The 14,846-nt window shown below is 39.1% G+C and overlaps 1 protein-coding gene across 2 annotated transcripts in view; it reads right to left on the reverse strand.

The window, feature by feature from the left end:
* Positions 1 to 10,684: 10,684 nt before the first annotated feature.
* The window catches only part of Trc8 (TRC8 ring finger protein), a 59,649-nt gene continuing 55,487 nt past the window's right edge, over positions 10,685 to 14,846 (reverse strand). For both annotated transcript variants that reach the window (XM_065236690.1, XM_065236689.1), the window contains exons 7-8: positions 12,500 to 12,673; positions 10,685 to 12,446 (exon numbers count right to left, since the gene is read on the reverse strand). In XM_065236690.1, coding sequence (XP_065092762.1) covers positions 11,988 to 12,446; positions 12,500 to 12,673 — 633 coding nt within the window. In that variant the 3' untranslated portion in view covers positions 10,685 to 11,987. The remainder of the gene's footprint in view (positions 12,447 to 12,499; positions 12,674 to 14,846) is intronic.

The raw sequence follows: 14,846 nt of genomic DNA on the forward strand, positions 1-14,846 counted from the left end.
GCACGTTATTTCGGGACCTTCTAGTCTTAGAGTTACCTCTATGGTATTAATATAGATTTTTAGGCTTGCACGCATACAAGTGGACGAACTTGCACTTATACGTGTTCACAAGTTGTAAGTTGTGTTTGTGCTCAGAAGACAAAATTCGCCTGGGACATAAGAAGAGGTATATTTTCAACGTTGGGAGCACTACAAAAATTATTTCATCTCACTTGGCTGGTAGCAAACAGATATTTATGTAAAACCGAATCGCAAGTATATAAAATGAGAACCATCCTCCGAATAGCACGGGGAGTGGTACCATTTTCCCATCGCTATTTCTCGGTTGCCTTCTAACCAATAGAACAGATTAATTGTAGATGAATAATTTAGAGCACTATAGCACTAACTAGCAACGAAAATAGTTAGATTTGCCAAAAGACAGAAATAACGGTGGGTGGATAAAGATGGTACATAATGGCTTACAATTGAACTATGGGTTTGCTGATGATACATGACAGTTGCGTTAACAGTTAACTCATGCATTGATGTTAACTAGAATACTAAGTACAGAGTACGCAATAAGCTAATATGCGATAAGCAATAATCTTCAAATGCGTAGAAGAAGAACATAACAGTTATGTTCATTAATGGAAAGTGTGTTTTCAAAAAATGAAAAATAAAAGATCGAAAAATGCATTCTTGCTCATGAGATTGTATTTAAATAAATAAATAAATTACTCAAATAAGGGTATTATCGAAGACATCATATCAAGAAGACTGGCAACTTTGCCAGAATCCAAGCGGAAGATACAATAGCGCTGCGCTTGAGTGAAGGTGGAAGCAACGCATAGAAACAGTAGTAAATACACAAACCTTTCTTCTGAGGATGTAATCTTTCCTATTAAATTCGTTCGAAGCATTTACCTTTGAGCGGCAGATGACGTGATTGTACTTGTCTCATAGCGTTCTTATAAGAAAATAGAAGAGTGGCCAGTCTTCTTGATTTGTTGTCTTCAGTATTATTCAAGTAGCAGCTGTCATCCACAACTGAAATTGTATATACCTGCAAATCTATCTGATTTCATCGTACTTCTAAAGCTTAACGTTTTGGCTGTATCCCATAGGAACGTATTTTTCACTTTTAGGATCAAAACTAAATTATGGACTACCACTCACCCATCTGGTCTGGTTGCCCTTGGTAACACATCTAGTAGAAGAGATTTCCAAAGTGTGGTGAAAATTTGAGACTGCCGGTAATCAGCCTGTTTACTGTAGTTGTTATAACAAAAAAAAAACTTTTAAGAATATACATTAAAAAACCTTCAAATTGACGTTCTAAGATCACGAATAGCTTATTTGGTTGTGGAGTAATCTTTTCTGGAAGGGTAAATTTTTAAAAATCTCGAAAATCCAGGGTTGTAGCCGAGAGGGATCTAGGCACTTCAGTGCAAAATCAAAAAAAGGTGTTTGTTCAGAATGCCTATATAAGCGTTTTGGCCAAGTTTGGCTCAAATAGGGGTCATTCCAGCTCAATTGGGTACACCACCTGTGGTCGATGTCACCTATTTGAGCCAAACAAAATGAAGTATTACAAATACTAAACAAATACAAATTGCTTTCAAATCTATAGTTGAAAAAAAAAATCTATATTTTTCTAATAAAACCAAGAATTACTTGCCCACTTCCTCGCCCATTTCAGAACCTATTGCGGTGGAATATTCAGAAAATGTGTGTATACTGATGTTTTGATCAATTTTGGGCACTATTTCGAAGCAGTAGAGGTTCAAGGAATGTTTTATCTAGGAAAAAATCACTTTTAAGGGGATTTACATAAAAAAAAACATACCATATCATGCAGTATTTCACATATAATTCACATAATATTCATGTTTCTGCAAGAAATTTTGAGTGTCTTAAAAAAAAACCACTTAAATACTTCTATTCCCATCTGTCGTGGGATGTAGTGGGAAATGGCAGTAAATCGTAATTATTTATGTGATCAAAAATTATATTTTTGGAGCAAAATCAATATTAATTCACCTATTTAGCGATCTAGCGTGCTAAGATATTCATCAAACTTATGTGTATTAATGTTTTGAACAATTTTGTAGAGCATTTCAGTAGAAGTTTAAAGAAATTAATTATTAAGTAGAAACTTTTATTAGTAGGTTTTTCACCAAAAACGTTCCATATTTCAATAAAATGAAGAAATAGCCACCTAGTGTCTTCAGCAAACTTTCTTGTTTTGATATTTTCTAAAACTTTACCGAATACACCGAACCTGAATATGGAATTTTTGGAAAAATAAATTTTAAATCACACTTCTAGGAGGATTAATCATTGATTTGTCAATGTCAAAAGAATGGCCTTTTTATATCCAGAAACTTTCCTCAAGACACCACTAGTCTAAAATGCAAGATTCATGAGATATGAGATATGAGATATGAGAATGAATCCTTTTGACAGTCATTTCACAGTTCTAGACCACTGTGCAACGTGTGCAAAAGTATTAGCGGCGGCGCCCTTTCTTCATAATTTCAATTGTATAACTGATTATGACGCATTGTTTCCTGTATTTATGTTTCCTTATAATGAAGATCTTACGTTTGTTCTGTGCAATGTTTTTAAAAACGAATTAAAAATTCATAATCGACTTATTTGTAATCCATCCGGTGTTTGATGAAGGATAACACAACATTTTCAAAAAATGCGCTCTCGAGACAGAGCAAGTAAGTGCAGATGCAACCTTCACTGAAAGTTGGCACTAGGATTGTACTTCATAGAGTTCTCTACTACCGTTAGTATTAGTGAGCAGTTTCACTAATACAAGCATTTTACTGGTTGAAAAAAAAAAAAAAACAAACCGCTGTCAAGTCGAAAACTTTGACAGCTGATTTCGTGGTTGAAAATAATAAACAAATCGATTTTACACGACTTCACTAGCAACGTTGTATTGGTGAAATCTTGCGGCAAGAAGTCAATTCTCTTATGAATAGTTGAGCGAACCGAAGTGGACTTTTTTATTGCGACATGATTTAGTTTTGAAAAATCGTTATTTCTAAGCAATTTCTAAGACTATCCAAAAATTGTATCGATTTGTAATGTAGATTACACCAATGGAAAAATAGATTTCAAGCTTTAAATTTGTATGTTTCAATAGTTTTACATTACTGTATAGTTATGTACGGACCTGGCCACCACTCCTAGCAACCCAAACCCGAACCAACAGAGACACCCAGTATAAACCAACAAGAAGCTGACGCAGCACAGCACATCCGGCCGTTCACCTGATCCATCGCACCAGCTACCCACGAGGCGCCATCCGGCGGGCACCGAGGCACCAGACGACGAGTCAGCAGTCATCGAGCACCTATGGCCAGCACGTGGACATGTCGTCTTGCTTAGATAGCACATTCTAGTTAGGACCTTACGAGGTAGTTAGGTTCAGTAGGCAGTCAGGGAACGTTAGTCTTAATTCAATAGTGTAAAAGTAAACTTCGCGAATAAATCTGTCCTCTAGGACTAAGTGAATCTTTTTTTAAAACTTATGTGAAACCATCCATAATTGTATATCTTATGGGAAACATAAGATGAAACGCTCGATTTCTATGATTTTCCGCTTTTTTTCAAATTTCGTAGCATGTATCTTCCGTTAGCCAATATATTAAGTTGAAATATTTTCAGCTTTTCTTAACTAGAGTATGTACTAGGCTGGGACACAGATATAAGAAAAGTATAATTCTCGTTCCAGTATGATTTCCGGGGGCCTTTTGGGTCCTAGGGTAACTGTGTAAATTTCAGGTCTGTCGGTGTAACTATATTTTAGTGCCAGCGGTTTTAGTTTTATATAGGATTTTCTATGGGAAAACTTACTTTTTCAAATAAAAATCAGTCGAGGTCACCCATTGTCCTCTAAAAATAAATCAATCGAACTACTCCCTAGGAAATTTAACAAGGAAACTTTTCTTGCAATACCGCAAAACGATCCGACGCTTGTGGAAAAATTATTTATGGGGAGTTTACACTTATGCTATTTCACTAGCGCTAATGAGCTAGCTACTAGCATAATGTAAACAGGACATCAGCGTCTATCAGCATGAAATTTCAGGAGCAACTGAAATTCGTGCTAGTTGGCGAGTACACTAGCGCGAGTAAATCCACACAGATGTAAACACCCCATTAGTTATTACTGATTGCTAACCAAAACGATCTGCTCATTATTATTTTTTCTAGCAGCACTGCCAGCTGCCGCCTACTGCTGTCTACGCGAGACAGCCACGTTGTGTGGGGGTTAACTCAGCATGAAGGAAAGCCGATATCATTTCAATTTGGATGAAACTTTGCACAGGGTCATTTGGAAACAAGCTTAATTTTTCGCAAGGGCGTATTTGTTTTGGCACACAATTTATTCAAACAATCCACTTGTAAAAACTTCTAGTGTAGAGCAAAACCGTATAGGAAGAAAAAATATAGGCTGAACATTAGGCTTTACGAAAAAGATATGATCAGAGAACAATGCTCATTTCGTTTACGAACAGTTAAAATAAACTGAAAAAGTCTAGTTTGTTCTGTGATTAGGTAAAATTTCAGTCAATTTATGAAAATGGTCGTAGAGTCCTGCGGTTTTTTTTAAAGCACTTATAGACAGGCTTGCTTCCACTCACTTGCTATAAAAACACGATTTTCTGAATTTTGGAATCATTAGATGTTATAATGATATTTTGTACTTGTGAGATACAAGAAGAAGTTGAAAGGCAAGTGTTTGACCTATGAAACCTGTCAAATTTGCTTTCAGATAGTCACAATCAGGGTTGCTTCCACTCACTTGCTATAAAATAATGATTTTCTGAATTTTGACATCATTAGACGTTATAATGATATTTTGTACTTGTTAGATACAAGAAGAAGTTGAAAGGCAAGTATCTGACTCATAAAAATTGCCTATTTCGCTACCAGAGTGTTACAATCAGCGATTTTATGATTCGTGAGCGTTCACTCAGAGTGAGCGCTCGCTAATCGCAAAATCGCTGATTGTGACTACCTCAAAGCGAATTTGACAGGTTTTATTGTCAAACACTTGCCTTTCAACTTCTTCTTGTATCTAACAAGTACAAAATATCATTATAACGTCTAATGAATTCAAAATTCAGAAAAGCATTGTTTTATAGCAAGTGAGTGGAAGCAAGCCTGGTCACAATCAGCGATTTTACGACTCGCGAGCGCTCACTCTGAGTGAACGCTCACGAATCATAAAATCGCTTATTGTAACACTGTGGTAGCGAAATTGACAGGTTTTATGAGTCAAACACTTGCCTTTGATCCTCTTCTTGTATCTAACAAGTACAAAATATCATTATAACATCGAATGATTTCAAAATTCAGAAAATCATTTTTTATAGTAACTGAGTGGAAGCAACCCTGCTTATAGAACAACTCATTAGAATGAATTTGGACTTCTGACCGGAAAATGGAGCCCGGGGGTCACGTGGTGAAGTTTCGGAAGATACCGAACATCAGTGATTGTGGTCAATTCATGAAACTGGGCGTCGAGCTCTGCAGTTATTTTGAAAGCACTTAATAGAAGACTCATTAGAATGAATTTGGACTTGTGGTCGAAATGACGGGATGACCTTCTGGAAGATCAGGAACAGTCGTAAAAGTGGTAAATTCATAAAATTATTCCTAAAAAGCATTTCTAGAAGACTCACTTGAACGAATTCAGACTTGTGACCGGAAAATGGACACTGGAGTCTACTGGATGAGCTTTCGGAAGGTCCTGAACAACAGAGAAAATAGCCAATTCATGAAACTGGGCGTAGAGCTCTGTTTTTTTTTTCGAAAGCACTTCTAGAAGACTAATTATAATGAATTCAGACTTGTGACCGGAACCTGGGTAACCTTTCAAATAATCCGGAACATTAGTAAAAGTGGTTAGTTTATAATATATACTTCTAGAAGACTCATTAGAACAAATTCGGACTTGTGACCGGCAAATGGACAGGGTCGCCTTTAGAAAATTACAGTACAACCGTAAATTGGTCTTAGAGCTCTGCGGTTTTTTCGAAAGGAATTCTAAAAGACTCATTAGAATTTCTTTTGGACTTGCTACTGTGGAAAATGTACCCTGAGGGCCGGATAACTTTTCAGAAGGTCCAAACCAACCGTAAAAGTGGTCAGTTCATAAAAGAACTGAGCGTTTTTTTAGAAAGCGCATAGAGAGGACTCAATACAAATAATTCGGACTTGTGACCAAAAAAGGACCTTAGTGATCATGGGGTGAACTTTCGGAAAATGGTGACTTCCGGTATGTTGACAAGTATAAAACACTCCTAAATATGGGTATTCCCAGAACGAAGACGACCTGTAGAGGCTAGAAATCGATTATTGACGCCATAATACCGTTAAATACCGTATAATATGTACGGGGACGATGTCTAGAAGTTGGAAATCGATGATTGACGCCATTTTGGAATCCAAGATAAAAAAAGGGTCAAATACTCCACAATATGGGCATTTCAAGTACGGGAACGACGTTTAGAGGCCGGAAATCGATCATAAACGCCCTTTGGGGATCCAAGACTCCGTTAATTTCTATCCACTGGATTGGTCTATCCGCATAATTGGTTACTTCATGTCAATCCGTGTAATCTGGAAGGTAACTCAGTCGCCTCTAAGCTCTAAGACCAATTTCATAAATTGACCACTTTTACGATTGTTCCGGGTTGGTTCTCCTTTTTTTTCTGTACTTACAGGTACACAAGTTAAAAAAAATGAACATCACATCTGCGAATGTTGCAGCAACATTTGAAAGAACTGGAATATCTAATAGAAATGCGAGTATGATTTTGGAAGCATTAATTGAAGGCAATAACACGATGTCGTTCAACACATCTGATTACGCTATATATTATCAGACCATTCGCCGTTCTCTGCTTTTATTTTGAACTATGACTCTAAAAGACACAAATTTTAAAATTCGATTAGTTGAAAATTCTTAAATTCTTCGACTCCAAAATTTTTAAATTAGTTAATTACTAAATTCTATAATTTTTGAATTCTTTGTTGAGATTTTATTTCTAAATTTGTTTGCATAGCTAATATTATTTTCATTTTGTTCATTTTGATTGAAACATTTACCAGCTGAAGCAAAGCTTTGAAACTGATGTACCTTTGGTAGTACACTGGGATGGAAATATTCTGCCTGGCATCAACAGAAAGTGCGTTGATCGGCTTCTCATTCTTGTTACTGGAGCAGGGGTGTCTAAATATCTTTCGGTACCTTCCGTAACATGCGGAATGGCGGATGCTGAAACAGCTGCGATGATGGAGACAATCAACGAGTGGGGTCTGCAGGAAAGAACAGTTGGAATGAGCTTTGATACAACTAGTGTTAACTCTGGCGTAAACAAATGGTATTATAACCCGTCTTCCAGTTCTACTGAAAATAAACTTGCTGCCATTACCGCCATCATATCGCCGATATTGTGTTCAACACGATGAACAATCTCGATTCTTTCAATGAATTCAAAAAAGAATTCAACCAAAATCGGAGCAACCGAAAATTCTAGACCGTTATGCATGATCCGGAGCTGAGGACCTTAACTGGACCATGGAAGGACGGAATCATCGTGTTTTGTAACGACCAGCTGTTGATTAAACAACAACGATAAGATTACGAAAGCTCCTCGAATTGGTCGTAATGTTTTGGGGTGGAGTTCCTCCAAAAGGATTAAGATTCCACAAGGCAGGTAGCCTCAGTTGTGCTTTTTTCGATTCAAAAGTTGAAATCGACGAAAAAGTAAAGATGGTAGCTGCATATCTTTTTCGTAAAGCCTTATGTTCAGCCTACATATTTTTTCGCCTAGACGGCTTTGCACTCGAAGTTTTTCCAAGTACGATGTTTTGAATAAATTGTGTGCCAAAGCAAAGACGCCCTTGTGAAAATTAACGCTTGTTTCCAAATGACCCTGTGCAAAATTTCATCCAAATCGAAGATTCTTTCAGCATGATATCGGCTTTCCTTCATGCTGAGTGAACCCCCACACAACGTGGCTGTCTCGCGTATAGACAGCAGTAGGCGGCAGCTGGCAGTGCTGCTAAAGGGTGATACGGTCAAAATTTGGTCAATATCAACTTGACGTATTTCTTTCAATTTTGCATTTAAAAAACCTGAACACCCCTCATTTTGAAGGTGTGTGTGTGTAGAATGTTGCTCCTATTTTGATTTTGGAATTCACTCTTCAGTTGTCAAAATGCCGTCCAAGCAAGAAGAGCAGCGTATCAAAATTTTGCTCGCGCATCGCGAAAATCCGAGCTACTCGCACGCAAAGTTGGCAAAATCGCTAAAAGTTGCCAAATCAACCGTTACAAATGTAATTAAAGTGTTTGGGGAACGTTTGTCGACAACCAGGAAGTCTGGATCGGGGGGAAATCGAAAACCGGAAGCCGCTGAGACGACAAAGAGAGTTGCCGGTAGTTTCAAGCGAAACCCTAACCTCTCTCTCCGAGATGCCGCAAATAAGCTGGGTGTATCGTCTAAAACCGTGCATCGAGCCAAAAAACGAGCCGGACTATCGACTTACAAGAAGGTAGTGACTCCAAATCGCGATGATAAACAAAATACGACGGCCAAAGCGCGATCCCGGAGGCTGTACACGACGATGCTGACGAAGTTTGACTGCGTGGTAATGGACGACGAAACCTACGTCAAAGCCGACTACAAGCAGCTTCCGGGACAGGAGTTTTATACGGCAAAAGGAAGGGGAAAGGTAGCAGATGTTTTCAAGCACATGAAACTGTCAAAGTTCGCAAAGAAATATCTGGTTTGGCAAGCCATCTGTACCTGTGGCTTGAAAAGCAGCATTTTCATAGCTTCCGGGACTGTCAACCAAGAAATTTACGTGAAAGAGTGTTTGAATAAACGTCTGCTGCCTTTCCTGAAGAAACACGGTTGTTCCATACTGTTTTGGCCGGATTTGGCATCTTGCCATTACGGTAAAAAGGCCATGGAGTGGTACGCCGCCAACAACGTGCAGGTGGTTCCCAAGGACAAGAACCCTCCCAACACGCCAGAGTTCCGCCCAATTGAGAAATACTGGGCTATTGTCAAGTGGAACCTAAAGAAGACCAAAAAAACTGCTAAGGGCGAGCAGCAGTTCAAGGCAAACTGGCTTTCTGCGGCGAAGAAGGTGGACAAGGTGGCTGTACAAAATCTGATGGCAGGGGTCAAGCGTAAGGCCCGGCAATTCGGATTTGGAAAAGCGGAAGCCTAACTGAATATTTTTCCTGAATTTTATACTAATTGAACTTGAAAAAGAAATTTAATTTGATTTTTTAAATAAACGATTTCACCGATTTACACGCGTTTTCCCTTGAACAAATTTTGACCGTATCACCCTTTAGAAAAAAAAAGAATAATTGAGCAGTTCGTTTGGTTAGCAATCAGTAATGGCTAAATAACTTTTTCCACAAGCGTCGGATCGTTTTGCGGTCTTGGAAGAATTGCTGGAAACAGATTCAAAGTTCCAGTTGGGGGCTATAATCTTCTTCTTTTTCTTCATGATTTTTTAACTGCTAGTTCTTGCATTGGTTTTACTGACCGAGCCAAAGAAGTCCTCACTAGTTGGGACGTATAGAGCAGCCATACAGACATCATGCTATTATAACAAGTTAAAACAATAGTTGTATTCAAATGGGTAATTGAATTATTTGTGCTCAAACATTTCGTCGAAAAGAATGTCTTCATTATGAATGAAGAAGAAATACCCATTTATCAATTATTTAACGACAATTTTCAAGCAACCTTTATCTGTCACTACCGCTTAAATAGATCATTATATAATATTGCAAAATTAACAAACCATGTAGCGTACAATTTGCAGTAAACTTGAAGCAACAAGCTTCTCTATTCTACGAGTTGAGTTTCTTCATGTGGATTATTGCCAATGAGCCATATTTGATAAACGTTTGTGATAGCATTCCACAACTCATACATATCAACCATTTTCAGTCACTCGATTCGCAGAACATGGGGCTTTTCCTCACAACGTCATCACATGTTCACAATAGTTTTACTACCTATAATGACTAATGTCACGCTCTCCACCTCCGAAAACGTTAACAACTTCAAGAGCATTGCACGGCTGAGTTTTGGCATTTTTCTCTATAAGTTGTGTTGAAAAACAAAAAAACAAAAGCCAGCGGAATCACCCTACCGAAACCAATGCAAAATGTCCCATCATACCCTATCTCTTTCTTTGCATGGGAAATTGTTTCATTGTGTTTTGTTTTTCTCATCCATTTTCACAGTCCGACACACAGCTTTTTCGCTACTTTTCACCTTCTTTGGAATGGCGTGTAGCAACGGGTGACTTTTTTACATCTTCCCTTTTGACGGTGGTTTTTGCGTTTGACTGGTGTGGGCAACAGGAATGAAAAATACATATTTAACTGAGATTGCCACCGAATGCAAGTAAAATATCAAAAACATAAAGGTTTCATTATGTATTGGGGTTAAAGCTCCATGTCCCGTTCATTACAACAGTCTGCATGCATTGGCCTTGAAAGGTTATCCAGATGGGTGTAACTTTCGGATTGTTTCAGAGCATTGAACAGAGCGCATCATTTATAAGAACTTAACGTCTATATTTTCAGTATTTTTTTTTTTGTTGCTTTTCCGTCTCGTGATTTCAGTTGTTCACTTTTTACTCATAGTTTCATATTTACACGTAAATGACTTCTTCACAGATTGTATCTAACATGTTATACGGTTCACAAAGCAAAGAAAAGAATGTAATGGCCTTGATGATGCTGATGACTGATCGCATTCTTTTCCCCGTTCGTTGAGATAGTTTTTTGTTTTATTTTGCTGCTATGTTATGCTTACACGTTTCCATTAATGCTAACCCACCCACAGTTTTGTTTGCTCTATTAGTCACATTGCGGTTTCGCTTCTTAAACAATAAAAGAACAACATATAAATAGACTGATGTAAAATATCACTTGCGTATCTTTCTCTTCGCCGTTCAAATGGAAAAGAAGAAATTGTTTTGATTATATAAGGGTCGGGGTTGAATTTGGGAAGTCTATAGAGTGGTTGAAATAAATTTGTCAACAGGTATGTCTAAAATGCAAAAATATCCTGTTTATTGAATTGTACTTAAGTCACTCAGTGATATTCAAAAATTGTGCGAAAATAGATTGCGAAATTTTGAAATTCTACAATGCATTAAAATTACATTTTCAATAAACATGCTTACATGTTTTCGATTCTAAGCATCAGATACAAGGTTCGTAATTTTGAGTTATTGTTTATATTTGGTTATTGGGAGTTAACATACTTCTGATATAATTTGATTTCCTGAAGAAAAAAAAAACAGCAAAAATATCGCAACAACCGTGTTTAACAACTACCTCAATAGTTTTCTTGTGATCCCGATAAATGTTGATCTCAAAATAACATTTGATTGAGCTACTCCGGCAATGCGATTGGTTGTGCATGCCTAAAATGTTCTTTTGAAATAACTTGGAGACGAAATCGAAAGGAACTAACTTTGTCAAACCGAGAGGATTGCGCAAGATGATGAGGCTACCATCCTTTCACGCAACGAGAAAATAAACCCTTCCATCCACCCACGGTCTTTAAGTATTTTACCTCGCGCAACCTGTAATCTCTCTTGCTAGCAGGTGGTGCTTCCACATCTGATAGACATACTGTCTCGCCATCCGGTACGTAACCAAATTAAACAATTTCAATCTTTCTCTTCTCCACTTGAACGACTGGTTGTATTCCCTTTTCAAGCTGACTATATAATGTAGACCCCGCAATTTGGCTAAAATAACTCCTACTTCACAAGGGAGGCATTGAAATTGCAATTCTCAATGCCCCACCAAAGGCAACACAAAACAAATGTACACATAGGACAGAATTCCGATTAATTCCAATCTCTCACAAAATGGTAAGAAAATACAGGAAATACATCTAGTACCTTGCTGGATTCCTGTTTTTACTCCAGTTCGTCTAGAAAATCACGATCAACAGACGATCGTGGATGGAGCTGCTGTTGCTGCTGTAGCTGGTGCTGTCGGATGATTTGCGATATCGCTACGGCAGTTGCTGCAGCTGTTTCGGATGAGGTCGCACTCACCGAAGAAGGAACAGGCGTTGAAACCTCCGACGACGATGACGAAGAGCCGGCCACCGATGAGGGACTCGGGATGCGGAAGCCACTAACCGTTAGCGTATGGTTCCGGCTGGTGCTATTACTACTATTACTGCTACTGTAGCTACTAGTGCTGGTGCTGTTGCTGCTGTTGGCAGAAACGGCATTACTGCTCGGGGAGCTAGCTAAGGATGGAGATGATGTAGTGGCGCTCGCTGAAGTGTCAGTTTGTGCGTGAAGTGTGCTACTTTCCGATCCCAGCGATCCCGGTGCGGAATTGGAATTGGACATTTGATTGGCATTCTGCAAGATTTCCAATAGGTATGAAGAATCACACAAGATCTCAATTACTGTACCTGGCCAGTTTCGTCTTCATTAGTCTGTTCGCCGTTGCAATCGCCGTTCTTGCCGTCTTGATTCATGATAATTTCGTGACACAGGGGACAACGATCCTGAACGTATAGCCATTTTCTCAAGCATACGCCGTGGAAATAATGCTTGCAACGGGTAATTTTTGCTGATGTCATTTCCTGAAAAAAAGATCCAAATAAATCATTAGCTTTTTCTACCGCTCAAATCAAAATTTGTTTCCAGATACGTTTTAATTTTTCTAAAACATATCGGAAAAGATACCAAAAATCTAAGAAGGTCAGTTTTTTTCCATAGATTCCCGAAAATTTTTACGTGTCTTCCTATCTCATAATGAAAACATATTGGGTTCTGAACAAAACCGAAAGGTCGTTTTTTGCGGTTTTGTGAGTCAGACTTTTTGCCATGATGACTTAGAAAAACAATATTTTGAGCGTATTTTTTTTTCAAGAAAAGAAGAAAAATTGATTTTTTTAGATTTTTGATATCTGTATTGACGTAGGACCGAGGGGGGCGACACATCTAAATCTCAATTTTAGATGCTCAAAAAATCTCTCACTAGCGAATCAATCTTCGAAAAATCTTCTTGCATTTCTCGCATATACTTGAATCGCGCATCATTTTTTTGCAGGAAATCTTCAGAATCATCATCAATCTTCTTTCTATCTACTCAGTGTGTGAGCAGCTAGCCACAGCACAACACAATATTTCCTGCAGCGTAGATAGAGTCGTCCCCCTCGCGTAGGACAACGTCGTAAGAAAACCGAAAAATTAAATAATGAAAGATTTTGAACGTTAATAACTTAGCTGCCCCTGGACAAATTTCAAAAATTTAATCACCAATCAATCCAACAGAAACATTTCTACGCATCGATAACAATGCTTTTGACTGTTAATTTTCAAATTGAAACTATTGAAAAAAGTGGTAAATTTCAAGTATTGTCCAAAAGCTTCGAAATAACTAACAAATCCACCAATAACGTACATGCATATGCTGCTTCCCCAACACAGTCACCAGAGAATGGTTCCTAGATAAAACAAGTCGAAGTGACATTCGCCTCCGATCTACGAATAGGGAGGATGCAATTGCGGAACATTTTGCTGCCAATTCAGAACCACACGCCCCCAACGACCACACAAAATGCTCATCAACTCATGAACCGGGGACCAACGGCTTTACTTCCCTTCCGAATGAAGGCGTGATCAGAGATGTTATGCCTCAGAACATCCCGGCGGCACTGACTGGGATTGAACCCAGGTAATTACGCTTACCACTACACAATCGGCGCCGCTGCTCTCCAGAGTTGTAATCCTGTAACCAAACTTGGAAGCAGGGGATACTCTATATAAATTCTATTCTAACTTTTCTGGGCCACCAATGTTACGTTGGTGATAAGTTTTAACTTCCGAAACCGTACAGGGTGCGTCCCTCCAGAGCGTAGACGACATCCAGGACCGTGACGGTTTTGCGCTTGGCGTGTTCAGTACAGGTGACGGCATCACGGATCATAATTTCTAGGAACACCTACAGCACACCTCGGGTTTCCTCGTAGATCAGACCGGAGTTACGCTTGACACCACCACTTCGAGCCAGACGACGGATGGCAGGCTTTGAATTTTATCACGCAGAATTTCCCAATATCGACAAAGCTGCATATGTATATGGGAAGCGAGAAAATATGGTACCGGCAGAGCTGTTTGTCTATATAACAGGTTGCTAACTACGCTTTTGGCTTAGATTCTCTGCTTGTTCGTCAAGCAGTACAGTCCGGTATTTGCTCGCTCAGTCGAGTTGTTCGATAATTTATTCCAAACGTTTATTCGCGTCGTCAGTAGTGTCGGTCGCATCGTGTGATGGGAAGACAGCGCTCCCGGAGCAGGCTCCGTGAGAAAGCGGAGAAGAACAGTGGTGAGTGTAGCACGAGTGTACCTATTTCAAATAGGTACGCTACTCTTCCCACCGACGTTGGGAATACCACCTCCGCCACGGTGAAGCGATCCAAGAAGAGGAAGAAAAACCAAGGCCAGTCCGATGGTGCGAGTGGACGTGATGACGTCACAGCAACGAACGCCAGCGACATCGGTGATTTCGGCGACGCCATCGACAACGAAAATTCTGCCGGCCCGAGTGCGGCAAAAGTGAAGCTACCTCCATTGGTAGTGAAAAATGCTCATCTTAATGAGCTCATCGTGGATCTAGCGACGCTGGGCGTTAAAGCCGAATACAAGTTGGGCAGAGTCGGCACCAAGGTGGTGCTCCGTACCAAAGCGGAGTATGACTTGGTCGTCGCCCACCTGAGGAATTCCAAGGCGGAATTCTTCACCCACGACATT

Source organism: Ochlerotatus camptorhynchus, unplaced genomic scaffold (assembly GCF_037179485.1).
Source record: "Ochlerotatus camptorhynchus isolate MF236.1 unplaced genomic scaffold, CSIRO-AGI_Acam_v1.1 ptg000569l, whole genome shotgun sequence".
In the NCBI taxonomy this organism is placed as follows: domain Eukaryota; kingdom Metazoa; phylum Arthropoda; class Insecta; order Diptera; family Culicidae; genus Ochlerotatus; species Ochlerotatus camptorhynchus.